The sequence below is a fragment of the Leptodactylus fuscus genome, chromosome 2 (assembly GCF_031893055.1).
Source record: "Leptodactylus fuscus isolate aLepFus1 chromosome 2, aLepFus1.hap2, whole genome shotgun sequence".
NCBI lineage: Eukaryota > Metazoa > Chordata > Amphibia > Anura > Leptodactylidae > Leptodactylus > Leptodactylus fuscus.
In genome coordinates, this window is record NC_134266.1 from 121,170,149 (window position 1) to 121,193,242 (window position 23,094).

At 40.6% G+C, this 23,094-nt stretch overlaps 1 protein-coding gene across 1 annotated transcript in view; it reads left to right on the forward strand.

Moving 5' to 3' along the window:
* Positions 1-18,724, forward strand: part of COL8A2 (collagen type VIII alpha 2 chain) — a 121,217-nt gene extending 102,493 nt beyond the window's left edge. Inside the window, exons 3-4 of the mRNA XM_075264528.1 lie at positions 1,427-1,601; positions 15,697-18,724. Coding sequence (XP_075120629.1) covers positions 1,439-1,601; positions 15,697-17,618 — 2,085 coding nt within the window. The 5' untranslated portion in view covers positions 1,427-1,438 and the 3' untranslated portion in view covers positions 17,619-18,724. The remainder of the gene's footprint in view (positions 1-1,426; positions 1,602-15,696) is intronic.
* The last annotated feature ends 4,370 nt before the right edge of the window (positions 18,725-23,094 follow it).

A 23,094-nucleotide genomic window follows, 5' to 3' on the forward strand; every position in this document is an offset into this window, starting at 1 on the left:
AAAGGTTCACAAGTTTGCCAATTATGGGTATGTGATATTTTACTTTTACTACTATAAATAAATTGCAAAAACTAATATTTGTTATACATATTTTTTATATGGATCTCTTTATCTACTCTTAGGATTTGTGCAAAAAATTGCTATACTTTTAGGTTACAATTTATGCAGACATATAAAAAATTCTGAAGAGCTCACAAATTTCAAGCACGAAAGTATTTGTCAACAATATACTTCTTCAAAAAAGGAATTTTCCTGCTTAGCTTTTGGCCATGTAATAGGAAAAGTGATGTCACCAACCAAAATAGAGATACTCTATCCAAGGTCTCTATAGCTTCTACATACTCTGTCTTTACAGATTTATAGCCTTGCCTATAGCTAAGTGGAGGCCTTTATTAACAATAATAATTTTACTGTTGGACAATTTCAATCTTGTGATGCCCTCTTGACGGGGTTTTGGGATATATTTAGATAGAAGTGACATTTACAAATACCGTAGCACAAATTTGGTAAAGGATTCTTCCTTATGAAACCAGTTCAAAGCAATAATGTGGCATGCTAGAAAAACCATTGATAGGCTGCAAATCACAGCATAACCACTATGTGGCCACATATAGACCAATATATAATAGACATCCAGTGAGATCATATTGTGAAATTGTGTTGATTTGAAAAGCTGGTCATCTTCTGATGGACATAAAGTAGGACACATCTGTACAAGTTAAACATGCATGCTTGTGTTTGTATGTAGCAATCTGTTTCTAAGGTTTCAGTTCAAATTTATAAAATACCCTTCTGAGAACTTTAACACATACAGTAAGTCAGTGTTCACTCACATACACACATACTTGCCAGGTAGGATGTAGATAGTGAGGATTTCAGTATCCACAAGGACATTACAATACTGCACTTGACAATTATTAGAAATATAATCAGAATCATTTAGTATTATGACTGCCAGGGTAAAGTATATATAAACTGTGAACTAACAGCTACCCCAATAATCCAGCAGTCCAAGGAGGGAGTCATAGCATAAACTATGATATGACTAAGGGATATTGTATCTTGAAACATGTAAGCGATTTTGTGATGTTTTTCCACCATTACTGATTTGGCATGCATCCAGTTTTATGAGAGACATTAGAGGCTAAGTTTTGTTTTTTTTCCGTCATTTTTTGATGCCTTCTTGGACTGTTGGATTATTGGGGTAGTTGTTTGTTCATTGTACATTGTGTTCCTAGCCAAGTGAATTCATCTTCCAAGCATCAGAACTGGATTATCTGAGATAGAAGTGAGTTTGGGCTGTTTTCCCACCATACAAGCCAATATACTAAATGAAGGTTATACTGTATATTGTGGGAGAACTTACCTTTGAACATATCTTACTATTCCAAAGATCCTAAACTCTTAATTCAATTTCAATTCACAGTGTGAAGTAAAGATGTCCCTGGGACGTAGCACTTTATTCCTTTTGGTGGCTGCAGTGGGATCTGTATCTGGCGGTGGACCGGCAGGAGGAGGATATCCTCAAATGAAATATGTAAATCCAATGATAAAAGGACCTTTAGGGCCACCATTTAGAGAAGGAAAAGGACAATATTTAGGTAAGATTCTTCTCAATTTCTTTGTGTTGAATTGAAATCAGTTTATAGTTGATTGAATTTTAATTTATTAACATTTATATACATAATAAATTAATTTATTAACATTTATATACGTAATAAAAATGGAATTTCATGGTAAGTTTTCCTTTGCGGACGTTCTGCCTCTACTCTGCTGTATCTATATGGAATACGCCAGCATTTTTGTAGATATAATTGAAATGCTGCGATTTCCACTGCAGATTTTTTTCTGCACTGTGTGGATGGGGGTAGCCAGAGTCCCATCCACTTTTGCAGATAATATAAAATTCAGAGATTTTTGCTGTGGCGTTTCTGCTGTGTCCAAAACACTATGTTTTTACAACGTGGGGCCCTGGTCTAAAACAGGTATGAAACATAATGTATGAAACTGTCATGGCGTCAAGGATTCTATCTAGCCTATTTCTAGCTCTATAAGGCAAATAGAGTTAACACTAATGTCAAAGTGACAATAAAATGCATGGAAATATAGATAAGGTGAATACAAGCTTCTAGTTTGACCCTTGCCAGTTTTCCTCTTATGTGATGAATGGGTTTAAAGTGAGCCTGTCATAATCAAATTAATGACAGTACCTTATTAGTATGTGAGAATAATACCAATTATTGGGAACAAGTATTTCCTAAGAATGCTCATTCCTTATCATTGCCATGTTTAATCACCTGACCGATGAGATAAAAGCTATGCAAAATGCAAAGCAGATATAGTGTTAAAAGAAAAGCCTGCATTAATGAAGAATGGAAATGCAAATCAATATGTATATCAAGGATTTGTGCTTAATCCATTCCTGCATGTACAGGTGAAACAGACCTGCATTGGGTGTATCCATGACCTCCACCCATCATCTCTAATGCAAATGACATGTTTATCATCCATTCTATACATCGTATTTAACTAAAATCTATTCTTTCTTTATAATCACCTATTGTATACTTGAGATCTTTTTTGTAAAAACAAAAGGTTGAAATTCACGATTAAGGGACAGAAGCCATTGCATAGAGATGGCAAATTGAAATGGTCATTAGGGTCAGTAACAACAGAAAATCCAGACAGCAAGAAGCTTTATCTAAAGATTTTAACTCTATCACTATGGAAAAAAGTCTGAAAATAGTTAACATTTCTTGTTTTGTATTTTTTTCTGGTTCATTAAAATTCAAGTGTCCCTTGGGTCAGTAAATGAAATTAGAATTTCTCTACTTTTAGCTTTTAGTGTTATTTATGTTGGACTAAATCTTTTACGTTGGTAATACATTTAATGTAAGGTGGGAATCCATGAAACTACATTTTTAGGTAGAATCAGGATTGTACAATATTATGTGCATACTCAGAACCTGCCACAAGAGGGCAACCTACTGTCAGCACTGGAATAATATTCTGCATACTTGCACCCAGTGTTATGGAATTAAGAACCTTTTGCTTAAACTTGTAGGTTTTCTAATATTGTATTATTGTTGTGTACAGTAATATATATCTCTCTATATTATAAAAATGAATTCTTGTCTGTCTGTCTGTTCTCTATGCGCGACCAAACGACAGGACTGATCTTCACCAAATTTGACATACAGATACTTCAGGTGTCCGGAAAGGTTTAATTCAAGAATCCAACTCACTTGGATGTACCATTCTGGAGATACAGCTTTCCCAACACCCTGACACCCCATTAGCCAAAACAAACCTGCAAGTCTTTCACTCATATTCCAACTGCAATACACAAGGTCACTCCACATGTACGATCCAACACTGATATACAAACTGAGATACATACATCAGAGGATTAGATACACAGATCAACACACAGTATCAGATGTCAGAGGATTAGATATGCGCATCTGCACACACAGTTCCACATGCCAGAGGATTAAATTATGCGCACCTGCACACAGTTCCACAACCCGAAGGATTAGATACACAGTTACATATGCCAGAGGATTAGATACACGCGTCTTCACACAGTTCCCCACACCAAAGGATTAGATACGCACGTCTGCTCAAAGTACCACACACTGAAGGATTAGATACACAGGCCAGCGCACAGTACCACACGCCAGAGGATTAGATATGCATGTCTGCACATAGTTCCACAACCCATAGGATTAGATACGCACATCTGCACACAGTACCACACGTTGAAGGATTAGATACACAGGTCAGCACACAGTATCACATGCCAGAGGATTAGATACGTACGTCTGCACAAAGTACCACATGGCTAAAGATTAGATACGTGCATCTGCACACAGTATCACATGCCAGAGGATTAGATACATGCGTCTGCACAAAGTACCACACGCTGGAGGATAGATACACAGGTCAGCATACAGTATCACACGCCAGAGGATTAGATACACGCGTCTGCACACAGTTCCACATGCCAAAGTATTAGATATGCGCGTCTGCACACAGTTCCACATGTCAGAGGATTAGAAACACAGGTCAGCACACAATATCACATGCCAGAGGATTAGCTACGCGCATATTCCCACAGTACCACACGCGGGAGGATTAGATAAGCACCGCTGCACACAGTACCACAAGCCAGAGGATTAGATACACACATCTTAACACAGTACCACATGCCAGAGGATTAGATACACACGTCTGCGCACAGTTCCACATGCCGCAGGATTAGACACATGCCACTGCACACAATACCATAAACGGTGGTACATATTTACATATTGGGCTCTAACAATCTTGAAGAGGACATGAAACAGTTGGGGCAACCAGGAGGTGGACATGAATCTGCAGGGACAACCAGGAAAAGGACATGAAACTGTGGGGGAAACCAAGAAGGTGGCATGAAACTGTGGGAGCAATTGAGAAGGGGATTTGAAACTTTGAGAGCAACCAGGAGCAGGACGTGAAACTGTGCGGGCAACCCAGAGGGGGCATGAATCTGTTGAGGCAACTAGGAATGGAATATTAAACTTTGGGGGCAACCAGGAAGGAGACATGAAAGTTTGGGGGCAACCAGGAACGGGACATGAAACTGTGGAGGCACAAGGAAGAAGACATGAAGCTGTGGGAGCAACTAGGAGGGGGACATGAATCTGTGAAGACAACCAGGAAGGGGACATGAAACTAGGGATAGTCCAGAGGGAGACATGAAAATATGGGGTCAAGCCAGGCAAATAGAGGGAGACATTATACTGTAAGCACAGTAGGAGAGGGACTTTACATTGTAAGGGCTACTGGAGGGGGAAATTATTGTAAGGGCCCACTGGGAGAGACAGGTTATTGTGTGATACCACTGCAGGGGCATTATACTGTACTATGTGGGATTCACTGAGGGGCATCATAATTTGTGCTGGATATGTCAAAATGGTGATGATGGGGGTCCACTCATGAAATCTTTGCACTGGGCCCAGAAATGTGTTAAAGTAGCCCTGTAGGTCCCAGGCGAAGACATTAATCTGATGCAATCACAAACATTTTATTTCCTCATCTTTTCCAATCAAAGCAAACTGCCATGATCCCTTCAAGGCACAAGTTGATTCTGCAGTTTGCCATACAAGTGTCTTAGGTTCTTTACATTTCCATCATTCCTTTCATGCCCCTAGTAATGTGTCCACCAATACTGTAATAGTGCCATATAGACAGCATCCTTGAAAATACTTATTACACACACAGTGTACCCTACCGTAAGGGGGCGTTCACACTACCGTCAGTGTCTGACAGGTAGTGTCCGCTCCTAGTGTCCGTTCAAAATCTCGCACGGACATTAGGAGCAGACACTAGCTGTATCCGTGACACTTGTCATTCACCCGACATGTAGGTTTTTTCTGTCTGCTTGAAAAGTCGGACATCTTTACATGCGGACAGTGAAGGAAGGGCACGGAGTGCAAAAGAACACACCCGATCGCCTTTTAAATGAATGACAAGTGTCACAGACACAGCTAGTGTCCGCTCCTAATGTCCGTGCGAGATTTTGAACGGACACTAGGAGCGGACACTACCTGTCGGACACTGACGGTAGTGTGAACGCCCCCTAACTGGTGTCACATAGACACTCGAAAATAACTATACTTAGCAAATAATGCCAGCCACCAATGCTCCTATTGTGTAATACTCCAACCTTTTAGCTTTCTGAAGTTAAAAGTAGGACAAACTCTGCAGCACTACTCCTTCCAATGTGAGACCACCATCAGTTTCTAGACAATCATATTGGCTATCTCATACATAAATTTGACTTGAAACTATTTAGCATATCATTACATATACAGATTCTTGCCATGTAACTGCATTGTTACTGTTTTGCTCCTGGTGGTGGAAAAATCTTTTTCTTCTTGTATAATACAAATTGCAACCTGTTCTCCCATTGCCTAATAGGTCAGTGTGTTTTAGGGTTGATTCCCAAGCGAAAGGTCACTGGTTCAAATCGAGGATCAGCCATGAAAAAACATTATCCAGTTCATTGATAGTGGTCTCAGCCAAGGAAATTGACAAACTGAATCTTGTCAGTGCCATGACAGTTGGAAAAATATGAATAAGTCACTCCACCTATTCAAAAGCAAAATATCAGAGTCAACAAGTTCTATCTAGTGCGACAAACGCAGCTTATGCTTCATAATAGAGAGATCACAGACAACCATTCAATCACTATGCGATGAGCGTTACAGAAGTCTGGAATGGTGGCCTGAAAAAAGGTGAAGAAGCCTCGGTTTCAATATTCTCATAAGAAGCATCAACTAAAGTTTGCAATAAAATGCGAAAAATGGATAGTAGAAGATTGGAAACAGGTTATTTGGAGCGCTGAGACTTGGTTCTGATAGGTGCCAATGTATCTGGAGGAAAAAAGGGAAGAGGGGCTAACAGATCAAGAAATTGAAGGAACGGTCAAGTTTGGTGGTTGTTTCACAGCCAAAGGCATTGGATATTTGATCATGATTGATGGTGGTCTAAATGCTGAGTTATATGTGAGTTTCCTACAAGAGGAGTTTATTGGTACACTTGTGTTCAATGCATATGAAAAGGACGACAACTCAAAGCATACACTGAGATTAATGAAGAAATGGTTCAATGACAATAAAGTAGAGGTGCTGGATTGGTCCCCACAATCCCCAGACCTTAACCCAATCAAAATATTGTTACCCTTTTGCTCATCAGTGTATTTATCATCAGAAGACTTCTGTAGTACATTGCGCCCAGCTATATGCTACGGTGTATATTTTATCACACATGTTGTCAAGGTCTACTCGTGAATCGCAATTCATTGTCTACAGTAATCAGGGGTGAACCTAGTTTTTATAGAATGTCCAACGCAAAAGAAGGATGATTCAGCAGACTTTTCCCGATTAAAAATATTTACTTTGTCTTTATTTTATTGAATGAATTCCATTAAAACACAAATGTGTACCAAGGAAAAAAGAGTTCAGACGTGGAACAGAACAGACTGACGCGTTTTGAACTAAGCGTTCTTAGTCATAGTTTTTATGCTGCCTGAGGCGGACGACAGAAAGCCGCCCCCCCCCTCCCACCGGGAGGAGGGGGCAGAGCGAAGGGGGCAGGGCGGAGTTAGCAGGCAGGGAGAGGACCTTCTCTCTGCCTGAGCGTCAGGGGAGGCCGGTGGAGGAGCGCTGCATCCACAAAGCCTCCCCAATCCACCGCTCGCTTCCCGTGCCGGGCTGCCGAGATGGTGACGCTAAGCCAGTCCAGGACAGCTTGTTCTGGACTTGCTTAGGTCAGCAAAAATGCCACCCACCCCCGGGGCCCGGCATAGCGCCGCCTGAAGCGGTCGCTTCAGGTCGCCTCATGGGAGGTGCGGCGCTGACAGTAATCTATTACTAATGCAATAATAAAAAACACAAAACAAAAAAAAAATGTATTGAAATAAAATCTTTGCCAAACAACTCAATTGCCCAAGTAGTCCTCAAATCTGTAGTAGTCAAAGTTTCTTCAGAACCTGCAAAACCTGCAGAACTCCATGACTCAGAGTTTATATTGCACGTGTTGTACAGTGTGGTATAAAACATCCAATAGAAACTATAGGGCCATGAGTTATTAATAATTATGGTGTATTATGGAAGGTCCCATGCAACAGACCATGAAGTGAATGCAGGGACTCCTAAAGCCGCAAGGGCAACCATGAACTTGCTGTATGATGGGGTTTAGTAGCGGTCAATGAAAGTAGGTCTGTGACTGCCAGTAACCTCATTTATCTACAGTACGCTAAACCAGCAAATGTTGGATGCCTATTGTGTCTGTGGGTAGTGGGGGACATAAGATGGCATTAATTTGAATTGACAAATACCTCCTGCAGTCACAGGAGAGGCAATGCATCACACCTCCTGTATTTGTAATAACTGCTACATCAGGATGGGTAGATAGATACAAATATATACAGATGTAACAAAGGTACAGCTTTAGATATAAATATATACAGATGTAACAAAGGTACAGCTTTAGATATAAATATATACAGATGTAACAAAGGTACAGCTTACAGTACATATATACAGAGTACATATACAGCTCACAAACTCACTTCTTTCTGCAACACCTTTGGGCATGTAATATAATTACATGATGTGTTCTTCATCCTGTATTCCTGTGTTCAAATGGAAAAATATGCAAATTTGTTTTACATCTTGGAAAATCGATTTGCATATTTTCCCATAATCCCCCCAGTAAAGCGAAAAAGGCTTTTGTAAAACTCCATATGCCTGATCTCTCCTTAAGGAGTGCTATTATCCACAGAACCTGTAAAGATAAAGTAGGATAAAGAAGACCGGAACAGGAACCCTTCATACATATGGGAATATCAGGATCGCTATAATCACACATAAGATATATTTACACAACAGAGTCCTGCACTTAGCCGTGAAGGAAGTACTTTTTTCATGGCCGAGTGCACACTCAAGGGTAATACAATTTATCAAGTTCCACAAAGACATGAGTCTGTTGAGGGATCTATGAACTAGAGCTAAGGAATAGCAAGTAATATTTATTACAACAGTTGTGTGGATAGATCAGTTAAAGTCTGTGGGGTTGTGTGCTGGCTGTTAATACTAGGCCAGGACACAGGCGATGAACCCAGTCATGTGAATGATGTAGTTTTTCCCACATACACAGAGCTGTACAGGAATACAAGGCTCCAGGCTGAGCTGCCACCCTATCTACTCTTAGGAAAGTGCTGTCTGAGGCCAGAGGCTCACCTCATCTCATGGATGGCGGTGTAAAATGAGCCAGGGGTGTACCTGGAGCATTAGGGTCACTATTTGGGAACAGGTATACTATTGTTTCATTTACATTATGAAATCATTTACATTAGGAAATCAATAAATAAGTGTTTTGTTTAGATACGCTCCAGGTCCCCCCCCCTTTCCTCCTGCTGTGACTGAGAAAGTCAACGTATTTATGATATAGGCTTCCTATTACTATTCATAAGGAGTAAGCTATCATGAATCGGTGTTTGGTGTGGAAGAGGGAGAATATGTATTATGAATATACTGTCCTGGATCGCTTGCAGAGGACTGCGACACATAAAGTAGTATCAGCATATTAGCATCAGTGCTTGTAAGCCAAAACCAGGAGTGTAAACTATTCAGAAAAAAAACCCAAAACCTAATATTGTACATTTTCCATGTTTTAGACCCATGGCAGTCTTATAAATACTGGTTGGAAACACTGAACAAAATACTGCATGTGAGAGTGCCAGTGGGTAAACCTGATTCCTGATTCAATTATTGCCCAGTGTAAATCAGTATACAGTACATATATTATTTAGCAAACATACTTCGGCCTGTATCCAGTTCAAACACATCAGATTAGAATTCAAACCATATCTACAAATCAAATGCCTGAAATTAAATAAATCAGATTATTTTCAACATAAATCCTATTATAGACAATAATGTCTACAGCATTACTGAAATATGAATATTTTGCACAAAAATTGCTTACATTTCCTTTATTCTCCTTTTAAAATACAGAGGAAATTCCACCTTTTTTGGCATCTGGTAAATGCTCCTAATCTACAAATAATGGAGGGGAGTGGAATCTGAAAAATGAGTAAAACAACATTGTGAATTACTCAAATTACAGGGTTTATATTATGTTACATTCCCATCTTGGACTGCCTGTCCAAATGCTCCCAGGGTGAAGTATGAGCGTGTGTATTTCGTAAGTATTGTATGGGAATGTAAAACAGCAGCCCATTCAAAATCAAATTATATTTAGCAATTAAATCCAAATTCATCACATATGTGGATGTGTGGCGTGCTGTTTATTTGGAATATAAGTGGGAATTTCTAGTGAATAAAAGTTGCTTGCCTTTTATGGGGATTTAAAGTACACCACAGTCAGGGTCCGCCCTATGGGTAATGTACATGTATGGGAGAAAGTGCAATCTTAACATTTTTCTAGCAGCTGCTTCCCAATTCACAGAGCTAACAGTCTAATTTTAGTATTTGGATTATGGAAGCCCTAACCCCTATGAGTGTGCAGTTTGTCAAGCCAGTGTCTCCTTTCTTAGTCTACTAGGATAGGTGAAGAAGTTAGTAGCTAAGAATGTCTTAGTTAAATTTAGAATGTTCTTATCTTTCAGACAAACTGACTTTTTAGGATTTTTTTTTAATTTTTTGATCTAAGCATGTTCACATACGCAACAATATATACTGCAGTATACATATTAACCTCATACACAGTCCTGCTACACACACAACACTGCTACACATACAGTCATGTCGCACATTTACAGCTCTGCTGCATGTAACTGATTTATTTTTACTGTTAAAGGGGTGCTCCCATTTCAAGGCTCACATCCAGACATGTAACTTACACTAGCTGTAGTGTTTTACCCAATACATTGCTTTATCTATCTTGATACATTTGCCAGATACAGCTCAGTATGTATCCTCAGTGTTTACATCTGGTTGCCTAGGTTACAGACCACCTCTTTGGTTGATGACTCAGTCCCTGCTCCTGCACATTATCTCTCTCTCTCTCTCTCTCTCTCTCTCTCTCTCTTGGAGGGGAGGGGACAGAAGGGGAGGAGGGAAGTGAAATCCTGAGATGGGAAAACTCCTTTAACTCCTCCCACAGTTCTCCAGGTTCTCATGCCTTACAAGAACCTTCATCTCCTTTTACTGCTGCTTCTTCTTCTTGTGCGGTGTAAGGACCTGCTCAAAGGGGATGGTTATGGTCTTACGAAGTCTTCTCCATCCTCTATTTTTGTTCAGTTGTCAGATAAAATAAAGATATGGCACTGATGGACCTCCCTGACTTTGGGCTATAAGAATTAGGCACATTTTAGCAAATTTTTTTCTTGCTATAAGATGCATCTTATAGAATCAAAAATAGGGTAATTTCTCAATCACAGACATTTACATGGTAGAACATATTTTACATTTCTTTAATAGTAAATGTCAGGATTCTCAATTCAGCTGCTTTATCTTTAATAGAGATGAGCGAACAGTAAAATGTTCGCGTTTCGATATTCGTTTCGAGTAGCCCCTCAATATTCGACTACTCGAATCGAATATCGAACCCTATTATAGTCTATGGGGGGAAATGCTCGTTTCAGGGGTAGGCAACGTTCGATTAAATTATACTTACCAAGTCCATGAGTGAGGGTCGGGCTGGATCCTCCGAGAAGTCTTCTCCTTGCAGCATCCCCGTGGCGTCTTCCAGGTCTGAATTCACTCTGCCAGGCATCGGGCCTGGGCAGAGCCGACTGTGCATGCCCGCACTACAAGCGTACATGTGCAGTCGGCTCTGCCCAGGCCTGATGCCTGGCAGAGTGAATGAAGAGCCGGAAGACGCCGCGGGGAAGCTGCACGGAGAAGACTTCTAAAGGTAGGACAAGAACCAGCATTGATTGGCCGACTGTATAGCATTCGGCCAATCAATGCTGGTTCCGCATCGAACTTTTACATTCGAACAGCGAGTGGTACTCGATCGAGTACGAGTATTTCGAATACCTACTATTTGATCGAATACCTACTCGATCAAGTACTACTCGCTCATCTCTAATCTTTAAGGTTACCTTGGAAGATCCCTCCCTCCTGCCAACTAATTGCTTCCGAGTTTGGCTCAAGACCTGACCGTGTGTGTGTTTTGAATTGTTGTACTGACCCTTGGCCTGCTCTTTGGATATCACTTTTGCCTGCTTATTCTGCCTTTGACGTACCTGTTCAGATTTGACCCTTAGTTTTCTACTGGATATTGCTTTTGTCTTCTGATTGTTCCTTTAATGTCTTTTCCTGGTTTTGACCCTTTGCTTGGATGACAATTCACACTCTGTATGGTGACAATTCAGACTCAGCAAAAGTTCATCTGGCCTCACGATCGGCTCTGGTGAAGGTGTCTGAGGTTCTACTGCTCACTGTTATCAGCCAGCTTCTGATTTTCCTTTTGTGTGACCTCTCATCTTAACCTTAACAGTAAATTAATTTTGAAAGGGTTTCATATGTTTGTATAACTGGTGCTTTTTGAAGGGCATTTCATGTTTAAGTGAATGGGACAACCTGCAATGAAGGGGCTCCTGTATCCATTGTCCAGTCTCGGATATTGGACCCCTACTGATCAAACTTTAATAGCCTGTCATAAAAATACACTATCCATCAATATTTTACTCCTGGAAAAACCTTTAAATTACAAAAATGATGGCCTATCCCTCGAGGTGTTTGGTGAAGACACGCTCTGTTCCAGTGTCTTTATGATTTCCTCTGTAACCAGCGGGTTTACACTAAAAAAAATACTTTACTACTACATTTTCCCTGCTCCCCCTCCATTTTCAGCATTCCCTCACCCCACTTAATCCTGAGATCACCCCTACTAGTTTTGAAAGGCTATTTATTCCATGTAGCAGAGAGGGGATCTCATATATATATATATATATATATATATATATATATATATATATATATATATATATATATATCTTATTTAAGGCCCAATCTATACCCTAACCCCTGCCTTCATAGAACCTATTTGGTCCCTCAGAGAATATATGACTTTTATCCTGTGGTTTCATCCCTCTGCCTCAAGGCAATGCCATAGGCTCTACTTTCCATACTTAATGGTTTTGCCCTCTCGCCCACCGCTTTTGGACAGCAATAGATAGAATGGCTCAATGTCTTTTTCAACAGTCCTTTCTGATGTCAGACCTCATTTTCTTTCTTACTCTTAAAGGAATTGTCCAGGCAAAATTGGACAACACCTTTAACTTTTAAATCAACCAGGTGGCAGTGAAAAAAGAAATTCATACTCTCCAATCAGCGGCTTCAGTGGAACTCCGGAAGAGACCCATTCAGCAGAAAGACTAGACTGCGCCGAGTAGACACCAGAGTATTAATCTTTTTATTTTTTCAATGCCCCAGCTGATTTAAAAGTTAAAGAGGTTGCCCAATTTTGCCAGGACCATCCCTTTAAACCCCTGAGCCAAAAATATTTTCATATTGCTTTCAATTGGAGGAAACCTTTTCTATCATTGACTGATATTATTCTAAGATTTGATACTGTCACGCTCCACAAAAAATGGATGCCTCTATCTCTGATACTCTCCTGTTTTTTCCTGTAGCACTTTTTCGCTGCGGCCCACTATATATAGCTTTAGCCTCAAAAAGTTTTTTAGTAGTACTCTGTACTATTAAAAAAACAAAACAAAAAAAAAGCATGAAACGTGAATAACAGACTTATTTTACCTCCTTTTGTGCTTACATTTTACCAGATCTTAAAAAAAAATAAACAACATAAAAGTAAAGCCTGTTGAATTACCAGAATGAAAAAAAAAACATTATAGCCCTTAAAATTGTAGGTATGAAAAAACCTGATAATGTGTCTGGTCCTGAATCAGGGAAATCACCCCAACACTGAAGTGCTTAACCAGACACAGAAGACAAATAATTTTCCCCATACACGTTTATATATTTTTATAAGCTCTGTATATCTTAAAAGTTGAGAAATTTCTGATCTACTTTATCTGTGTATCAATTCATATTTTCAAGATCTCTGATTGCTGTAAGGTAAAAGAAACAATCTCGTGACTCTGGTGTTGGCGCTGTTCACATCATGTTTAGGATTTTGCTGACTCCGCTGCAGGGTTTCTTAAATAAGCAGAGTTTATTACAAAGTGCAGTTCCTGGAGTCCAGGACAAGAAAGGTTAGAGCTGCTGTTATTTTATCTCATAGCCACTTGACTACACCAATGTACAGTATAGTAACTGCAGCTAAAGAGTGACTCTAACCATAAAATAAATCAGTCTGTATTTATAAGATGTGCCCACAGTTATACACAATGAAACAACTTCTATTAGTGGTAGATTTTACAATGAGGGTTCTGGCTTGTACAGTAGATTCACATTGTGGGAAGAGATGCTTGCTTGTAGTAATAAGGTCAAAGCCATGTTTATGACTAATTGACCTATAACCCTGGGTAACTGTCCTTGTCCTAATTAATTAGGCTGAGTGCCAGCAGTAAGGAAATTACACCAGACACACTATGTTGGTGTTAGTTCCTCTCTCAACCAAGAAGGAAATAATGACACACTTTTATTAAAACAATGTGGGGTTAAATAGTAGCAGAGAAAGGAAGTGATATAACAACAACATAAGTCTTCATATTCATTCCTGATTGGTATGATACATCTCAATCAAACAGAAAAAGTTTAAGCACTGCCATATAGAGCCAGCTACTCCCGGTCCTGCGTGGTAACCTTGGGGCGCTGTCTTCTGGCAGCAAGCCAAGCATTTGTTTTTCTTGCCCTCATCCTGGATGCAGGCGCCATCTTATCATTTAACATTATAGCAGTTTCAAGCATAAGCAACTATATCTAGTATTCGGCTTTAAAGTATAACAATGTTTTTCATACATTACATGATTATAACCTTCACAGTAGTATCGCCTACTGTGTCCTTTATTAGGAAGCTTTGGAGACAGTCTCTTCATTTATCTTTTAGACCGAGGCCCCATGCTGTGAAAATGCTGCATTTTAAATTACCTGTAAAGTGGATGGGTTTCTGGCTAATCCCATCCAGCGCAAATGCAGATTTAAAGTCGCAGTATGTCAATTATAACCTATGGCGTTTTCCCTATAGGTATAACAGGGCAGAACATACACAGAGGAAAACTTGATGCATTTTCACCTTGGTCTTTTGTGCAGTGATTTTTTGCTGCGCTTCATTACATGGGGCCTTAATTTTTATTGGAGTTGCAGCGTTTGGTTATCACATATAAGTCTAATTAAAGAATTGAGATACAAAATTATTTAAAATAATAAAATTATGCCTATATGTGATAACTAAAGTATAAACTACACACCACCAGCTAATGTGAAAACCAGTGCAGTAAAAAAATGCGATGTGTTTTTCCACTGAAGTGTTTTCCGCAGCATTTTTTAGCTACGGCTTGTTATGTGGGGTTTTAGCCTGATAAGGAGAATACAATGGTATTTACAAGCAAATTTGGACTTATACATTAAGGATAGATGTTCAACTTTTAACTATATCCTAAAATCTATGAAAAGTTCCAATAGGATTACAGTGGCCCTATACAGCAAAGGGCATGATTAGTAGTTTGCTAACTCAAAACCTTATCTTCTGTTTTCTCATTAAGGTCCCCACATAGCGTAAATACCATAATATGGCCATGGCGGAAACATAGCAGCAAAAACCGCGGCATTTTACAGTTACTATAAAGTTTCTAGCTAATCCCATCCACACAGTGCAGAAAAATATCCGCAGCAGACATGCTGTGATTTCAAAAACCAACGTGTTTTTGTAAATTAATATCAGAATGGTAGGAGTCTGACACCAAAATCCCTGTCAGTCAGCTGCTGTCAGTAACTACTGGCACTGTAGTCATAAGCAGATGGCTCTGTACACAGTGTAGTGGCCATTGCAATCCTGCAGCTCAGCTCCCATTCAGTGGATCAATGGGGTTGCAGTGTGTTCGACCTTCACCAATCTGATATTGATGGCCTATCCTAAGGATAAGACATCAATAAGTAAAGGCCGAAAAAACACTTTAAGTACTGTTAAAATATATTACCAATATTCAGGAAATATGTGTCCAGTGATTAATTAATTAATTAATTATTATTTTTTTTAAAATTTTTACAGATATGCCCCCAGTACTTCCAATGGACCTTAAAGGAGAACCTGGACCACCTGGACAACCTGGTCCACGAGGACCACCTGGGCCTCCTGGATCACCTGGAAAACCAGGAATAGGAAAACCTGGACTACAAGGAATGCCAGGGCCAACTGGTCCTCCAGGATTTTCTAGCATTGGAAAACCAGGTTTACCAGGTATGCCTGGCAAACTTGGACCTAAAGGTCTACCTGGTGCAAAAGGAGAGCCTGGAATGAGGGGGGAGCAAGGACCTAGAGGGATGAATGGACCTCCAGGAATTCCAGGCCCTTCAGGAATTTCATCAAATGGAAAACCTGGTGTTCAAGGCGCTCCAGGGCAACCAGGTGTCAGGGGTGAACCTGGTCCAAAAGGTGAGCCTGGACTTCGCGGAGAGAAAGGAATAAAAGGAGAAGCAGGACTTGGCAAACCAGGACTTCCTGGTACTCGTGGCCCTGCAGGCCCACCTGGGACAATGGGTCCACCTGGTCTAACAGGTAATGGAAAACCAGGACTTGATGGATTACCAGGGGCCATAGGGGATAAAGGTGACCTAGGTCCACCTGGGCCACCAGGAGTTGTTGGCCCACCAGGACCACAGGGCCCACAAGGTAAACCTGGCATTGATGGAATTGGTAGACCAGGTTTAGATGGATTACCAGGACTACAAGGGCCATTAGGTCCTAAAGGGGAACCAGGTATACGAGGCTTACCAGGGTTGCCAGGGCCACCAGGCTATGGAAAACCTGGTCTTCCCGGATTGAAAGGGGATAGAGGACTTGCTGGAATACCTGGGGGAGTAGGAGATAAAGGAGAGCCAGGGTTAGATGGTGAACCAGGTGAAATGGGGCCACAAGGTATTATAGGACCTCCAGGGCTTCCAGGTTCCATGGGATTGCCAGGAAAAAATGGGTTACCTGGTTTGAAAGGTGACATTGGACCTACTGGGCAACCAGGTGCACCTGGAATTCCAGGGAGTCAGGGCCCCAATGGATTTGTAGGTAAACCTGGTATTCCAGGTGAAAGGGGACTTCCAGGCCTGAAAGGACTTCCAGGGCCAATTGGACCAAAAGGAGAGGCAGGGCAAATGGGACTTCCAGGATTGCCAGGTCAAATAGGTGTCCCAGGGACAAAAGGAGAAGGGGGGATTCCAGGGCAACCAGGTCCAAGAGGTCCAGCTGGTATTCCTGGTCTGCAAGGGTCTTCTGGTCCCATTGGCCCACAAGGAATACCAGGAATAAAAGGGGAACCTGGTGTCCCTGGGCTACCTGGAAATGGCATCACTGGTCAGCCAGGTCCAGTTGGCCCTCTAGGACCACCAGGAGTTCCAGGGCCACCTGGTTTAAATGGCCAACCTGGGCTACCTGGTCCACCTGGACCACCAGGTCCACCAGGAATCTATAGTGAAGGCTCCATTGCTGGCTTGCACTTGCCAGAAGGAGGCGTGGAAGGAGGTACAGTAGGCAATGACAAACCTGGAAAGCCTCAGTATGGTACTGGAGAACTATCTGCCAAAGTTGCCCCAGCATTCACTGCCATTTTAACTACACCATTCCCTCCTTCTGGCATGCCAATCAAATTTGATCGGACTTTGTACAATGGTCACAATGGTTATAATCCTCTTACTGGGATATTTACTTGTTCTCTTCCTGGAATTTATTACTTTGCTTACCATGTACATGTCAAAGGAACCAACATCTGGGTTGCTCTTTACAAGAACAATGTACCTGCTACTTACACATATGATGAATACAAGAAAGGATACATGGACCAAGCCTCTGGGAGTGCAGTGTTAGAACTCAAGGAAAATGACCAAGTTTGGGTCCAGATGCCTTCAGACCAAGCAAATGGGTTATATTCAACAGAGTACATTCATTCTTCATTTTCTGGCTTCCTCCTTTGCCCCACATAATGAACTATTAGCAAAATTTCTAGCCCTAGTGATAAACTATGTTAAAAAATTACATGCAAAGCAACAAAAGAAAAAGAGTGTCTACACTTATATATCCACTGGGAAAAAGACAAGACATGAATCCTTGTTTGAGACATGGGAACAAGACTTTAAAAGTAATCACGTTACCACCGAATCACATAAAAGCCAAAGCAGACCAGCAGGCTTGTGGCAAGATGACTATGCTATGCCAGTGTTCTACAGCTTAGAAGTTCAATGGAACCTCTGATGTTCCATAAAATTGATTATTTTGTGGATTTTTTGATAATTTATCTGTACCTGCTACATATGTTGCATAATATTTTCTTTGTAAAAAAAACATTGCACCAACACTTAATGTAATGAGGATGACCTTGCCAGATTAGGAATGGTTTCAAAGTTTTGTGCTCTCTGTCTAAAGCCTCCATTACATGCTTATTACATATATTTCCTACTACTATTATGTACCGTCAAAGACAATAGGAGCAAACTGTTGAATGTTTAAAGAGATACACAAACTGTGAGTATAGAGTGTTGTAGGGTTTCCCTTTTGTATAGTAGTAGCTGCTGACGCTTGGTTTTCTCCAAGAATGTAAGTTGCTTTAACCCACTTTTTGTACCACAATAAACCTTGCCCAAGTTTAGAAACATGATAAAATATTCGTAGAAGTTAAAACTTTAATAAAATAAATATTCTGATCCACTTTTAGAGTAGTAAATAAAGCAATGTACTGTATTTGCTCACACTAGGAACAATGAATTGGTGAATAGGAAGATTTCTACCACCATTGGCACTTTTACAAACTGATATTTCTAATCCTATTGTAATTTACGTTATATGGACAGCGTATGCACTGCCGTGTTGACTTCTGTATTGTACTGTTACATGGAAATCCCAAATATAGAGCTGATTCTCAATATTCATTATGAGGCACATAGACTGTATTTCCCTCAATCTTGTCATATGTGTAGATTGAAGATACAGTACAAGGAAGCCTTGTTCATTCCACATTGAAACCAAGAATGTGATCTAAAGCATCCTCAACCATTTCCTTAGAAAACTTTGTAGCTGTTCCATGGCTCAAGTTTTTTTTTTTGTTTTTTTTTTTTTTAATCTTGCCATTGTATGATGCTTACATTAAAAAACAAAAAAAGACATTTTTTGAGTGGTAAGGGAGTGCTCGGTTACTGTTTCTCTTCACCATTCAGTACCTGTTCATTGTAATCATTTTTTTACCTTATTATCCAATTGTTGCAATGGTGCTATGCCCTACTTACCAATGTTATATATTCATATAGTGCAATATTACTCTCAAAACAGCATTTTTGTTTCTTGAAACTATATTTCCTGTTTTGTTCTGCTAATATTAATGGGTTTGTAATGATAATGCTTGAAATGTTATGGAAGGAGTAAGGCGATATGTTATTGCGCATCTTACATTAACCACCTCACTGCACAATTCGGCTGTGAACATGCCAGGTGACCAGGGTTATTTTGCAGAGAAATGGTTAATGATCACGGGTCAAACATAAGTTCCCCTAACTTATGATGGTTTTTAGAATGCACCTGTATATAGCGTGCAGGCACGGTGCATTGTTACTTTGTGACTACCAATTGAGAGGTGTAGTTTAAGGCCAAACATTAAGGGTAAGTTCACATGGCGGAGTTTATGGCGCAGAATCCACCACAACAAAATCCACCTACCAATCCTTTCAATGGGAGGTATATGCTTCGTTTTCTGCAAGGTGAGAAAGTCAGCTAGCGGAAAAAGGAAACATCCATTCCAATCGTCCACGCACACCTCCTATTAAAGTGGACGGGAATAGGATACATTTTTGATGATGGCAGGAAGATTTCCACAAGAGATATTGAATGGTGTGTCCCAACGAAAACTTCACCGTGTAAACTTATATTAAGGGAGTTGTCTAAGATTTGGAAAAAGGGTTTGCGTCTTCTTCTAGAAAAAGACCCACTCTTAGGCTAAGGCGCCACGTAGCAGGCCGCAGCAAAGAAAGTGCTGCAGGAAAAAAACGCAACACCAACGCATCCCGGTTTTTCCCATAGTATTTTTGACAGAGAGTCCGTAGAGATTTCTATTAAACCTACAGGAAAATCGCCAGTGTTTCTGTAGGTACTATATAATTGACATACTGACATTCAACAGTTTTCGAAATTTCAGCGTGTCAATTGTGTGTATTTTTCCACAAGGTGTGGATGGGTTTCACTAGAATCCCACTACGCCACATGGGGCTAGGCCTTAAAATGGACATATACATTAGATAAATGTTGGCCAAACACGCAAATTTCATTGGGACTTGCAGACCATTTAATGTGGCCTCCTGCAGATGTCGGGGGTTATAAGAATCTGGCAGTTGGATTTCAACCACATGATCTTTTTGCTCTTAGGGAGATAGAGGGGTTGTGCCATTAAGAACACCTAGGGATAAGTGTCAGATGGCTGTGAGTTTGACCGATAGGTCCCCCAAGTATCAGGAGAATAGAGCGACTCACAGTCCTCCTAAAGCCTGCGTGATCAGCGTCCCATTCATTGTTATGGGGCTGCAGGGACTGTGATCACCATACGAGTGAATGGAGTTCCTGTCACTCAAACTCACTGGCGCTCCATTCTCAATGAGACTTTATGGGGACTCCCAGCGAGCTGACATTTATCTCCTATCATGTGGATAGGGGATGTGTCCTTAAACGCTCAACCCCTTTAAACCATCATCCAGATGTGTCTTATGGGAAGAATATGCAAATATGTTTCCCAAGATGTAAATAGGGAAATACTGCCAGTTTACTCACCTCTTGCTAGTAATAACACATGCCCTTTTGTCCAAGCTGGGCATGCATGTGTTTTGGGGTGACAGGTAGCTGTAGCCAACATCTATTCAATGTACATGGCTAGCCTTAGTCATGAGCGGTGCTGGTAATGCAGCTTAGATTCATTTACCTACATGGTGATCTGCAATGCCAGATACAACACATGAACAAGAGTGGCACACTATATTTATTCTTATTATTATTTTTTAAGCAGCCCCTCTTTTCTAATAATAAACATTCCCTTTGTTATACATTAGTTATGGAAAGATGAGTATTAGGCCAATTTCTCTATTATCTAATTCAGCTATTTATTTATAGCTGCATCTGTATTTTTCAGTGTGAACAACGACCATCTAGAATATCACCTGAACACTTACGCTCTCCAAGTCTCCTCATACAACTGTTTGGTTATTGATGATATCTTTGTTACTTTTCAAGAAATAAAAATTATTTTTTTGGCCAAATGGTCATGTAAAATTTTCCTTGCAAACCAAAGTGTTTTATGGCACGTACACTAATGATAAGGCTGTCACAAGAGCTGCACTATACTAACTTTTGTGGGGTTTTCTCTTGCCAAGTAATAATCAACCGTCATTAATCAAAAAGACAAATATATTACTTGAATCCGTTCCCAACGAGAAGTGATACTTGTTCTGCTTCCATCAAAAATATTAGGTCAATATTACATTGACGATTTCTAAGGAAGCCAATTAAAGTAATAGGTTGAATAACAATTTAAAGAGAAGCTCAGCAGAACTCTAGAATTTGCCGTCTGACACAGCTGTATGAATGGTGTTCTGCCGGGGATTTGCCCTAGTCTGCATACTATATGGGCCTCTGTGGGTGGCTGAAGCAGGATTTCTGTTGGGGGGTTTTCCTGTCCAGTCAGGGCTGACTGCCTATGTTTTTGCTGACTGAATAACATAGAGACAGTTTCCTAATAAAATATCTGAACTCTGTCCTGTCTGTGGTTTTATTGGAATGAATGAGATGTGCATGAGAGATGGAGGCAGCCGTGAGCTCAACCTACATGTGTACTGTATGTACGACGGCATGGTTTTTACATGGTTTTCTTTCTGCTTACAAGAAGAAAATGGCCTCATTAGCTGAAGTAAAAGAAAAAATCTCATCTAAGCTTGATTAAAGCCAAAGCCACATGTTGCAGAAATGCAGAGTTTTGCGTTTTACAGTACCAGCAAAGTGAATGAGATTTTGGTTAACTTTTTGCATTTTTGAAAAAACTCAGCATGTCAATTTTAGCTGCGGATGTGCAAGCACTTTTGCTATATATTTAATAAAAGAAGAAAATTTGCAGAGGAAAACACAGAAATAACACAATAAAAAATGCTGTGGAAAGCGATGCAGCTCTCTACACAGGGCCCTAGTCTTAATCTATTTCTATATTAAGCAGAGTAGAAATGGTTGGTAGGCTGTAATTTTATCATAGAGCCATCAGACAATTAAAGCCTTAGGTTTAGGCCCCACGTGACATCCTGCAGCAATAAAGCACTGCGGAAAAAAAACAACGGAGGCAACTCATCGCGGTTCTTCCCACAGCACTTTAATCAGAAAATTTGCAGCTGTGGACTGTCTGTTACAATTATACCTTTGAAGAAACCGCTGCCATTTCCGTAGGTATAATTGACATGCTGTCATTTTCCAAAACCGCACTGGTTTAGGCAATCATGGCATGTCTGCACTACAGTTTTTACCGCAAAGTGGGCATGGGATTCACTAGAATCCCATCCACTTTGCCATTACTGTAAAACGCTGCGATTCCGTCCCGTGGGGCCCCAGCCTCAAATTGATTTTTCATACTGGGCCCGTCAGATTGTAACTAACAGTATAATACATTGCATTACACATGTAGTGAAAAGTGTTATGTAAGCAGAACATTGCAAGAGTTTAAAAAAATTACAAGTTAAAAAATAACACATATTAAAACATCCATGTTATTTTCTGGAGTTAAAAAAGCACCAGAATTCTTGCCATACTATTCTTTGTCTGGCAGCCACCAAAAAATTATTAGGCTAAGGGCTCGTTCACATCTGTGCCCGGTCTCCGTTCTGCCAGTTTCCGTTTCCTGCACAAAACTGAGCAGGAGACGGAAACCTGCAGGACTCTTTCACACCGCGAACGTCAGCCGCAGAGTCCGCCTCAAGAAAGGGCATTTCGCTTCTTTTTTCTTTGAGCGGGAACAAACTTCTTGCAGGAAAAGGAACCCATTGAATTTAATGGGAGGCGTTTTTTTAGCTGGATTTTGACGTGGATTCCGCGTCAAGATCTGGCCCAAAAAACCACGTCTGAATTTACCCTTATAGGCAGTGGCGGATCCAGGGCCCTGGGCAATTGACTTTGGCAGGGCCCTACGCGCAGCGCGCCGCAGCAAATCAGGCCCCGTCCACTTTTATGTTGACTCCGCCCCTTCTCATTCATTTTTCATGTGATTCCACACAGTATAATCCTCCTACAGTCACCCGTAAATTATATGTCCCCCCTCCATCTCTCCCCATTTTCATATACACCCTTCATCTACCCCTAGTTTCATGTCCCCCCCTCTATCTCTGTCCCTAGTTTCATGCCATTCTCCCCCTTTATCTGCCCACAGTTTCATGTCCCCCCCCCGTCTCTGCC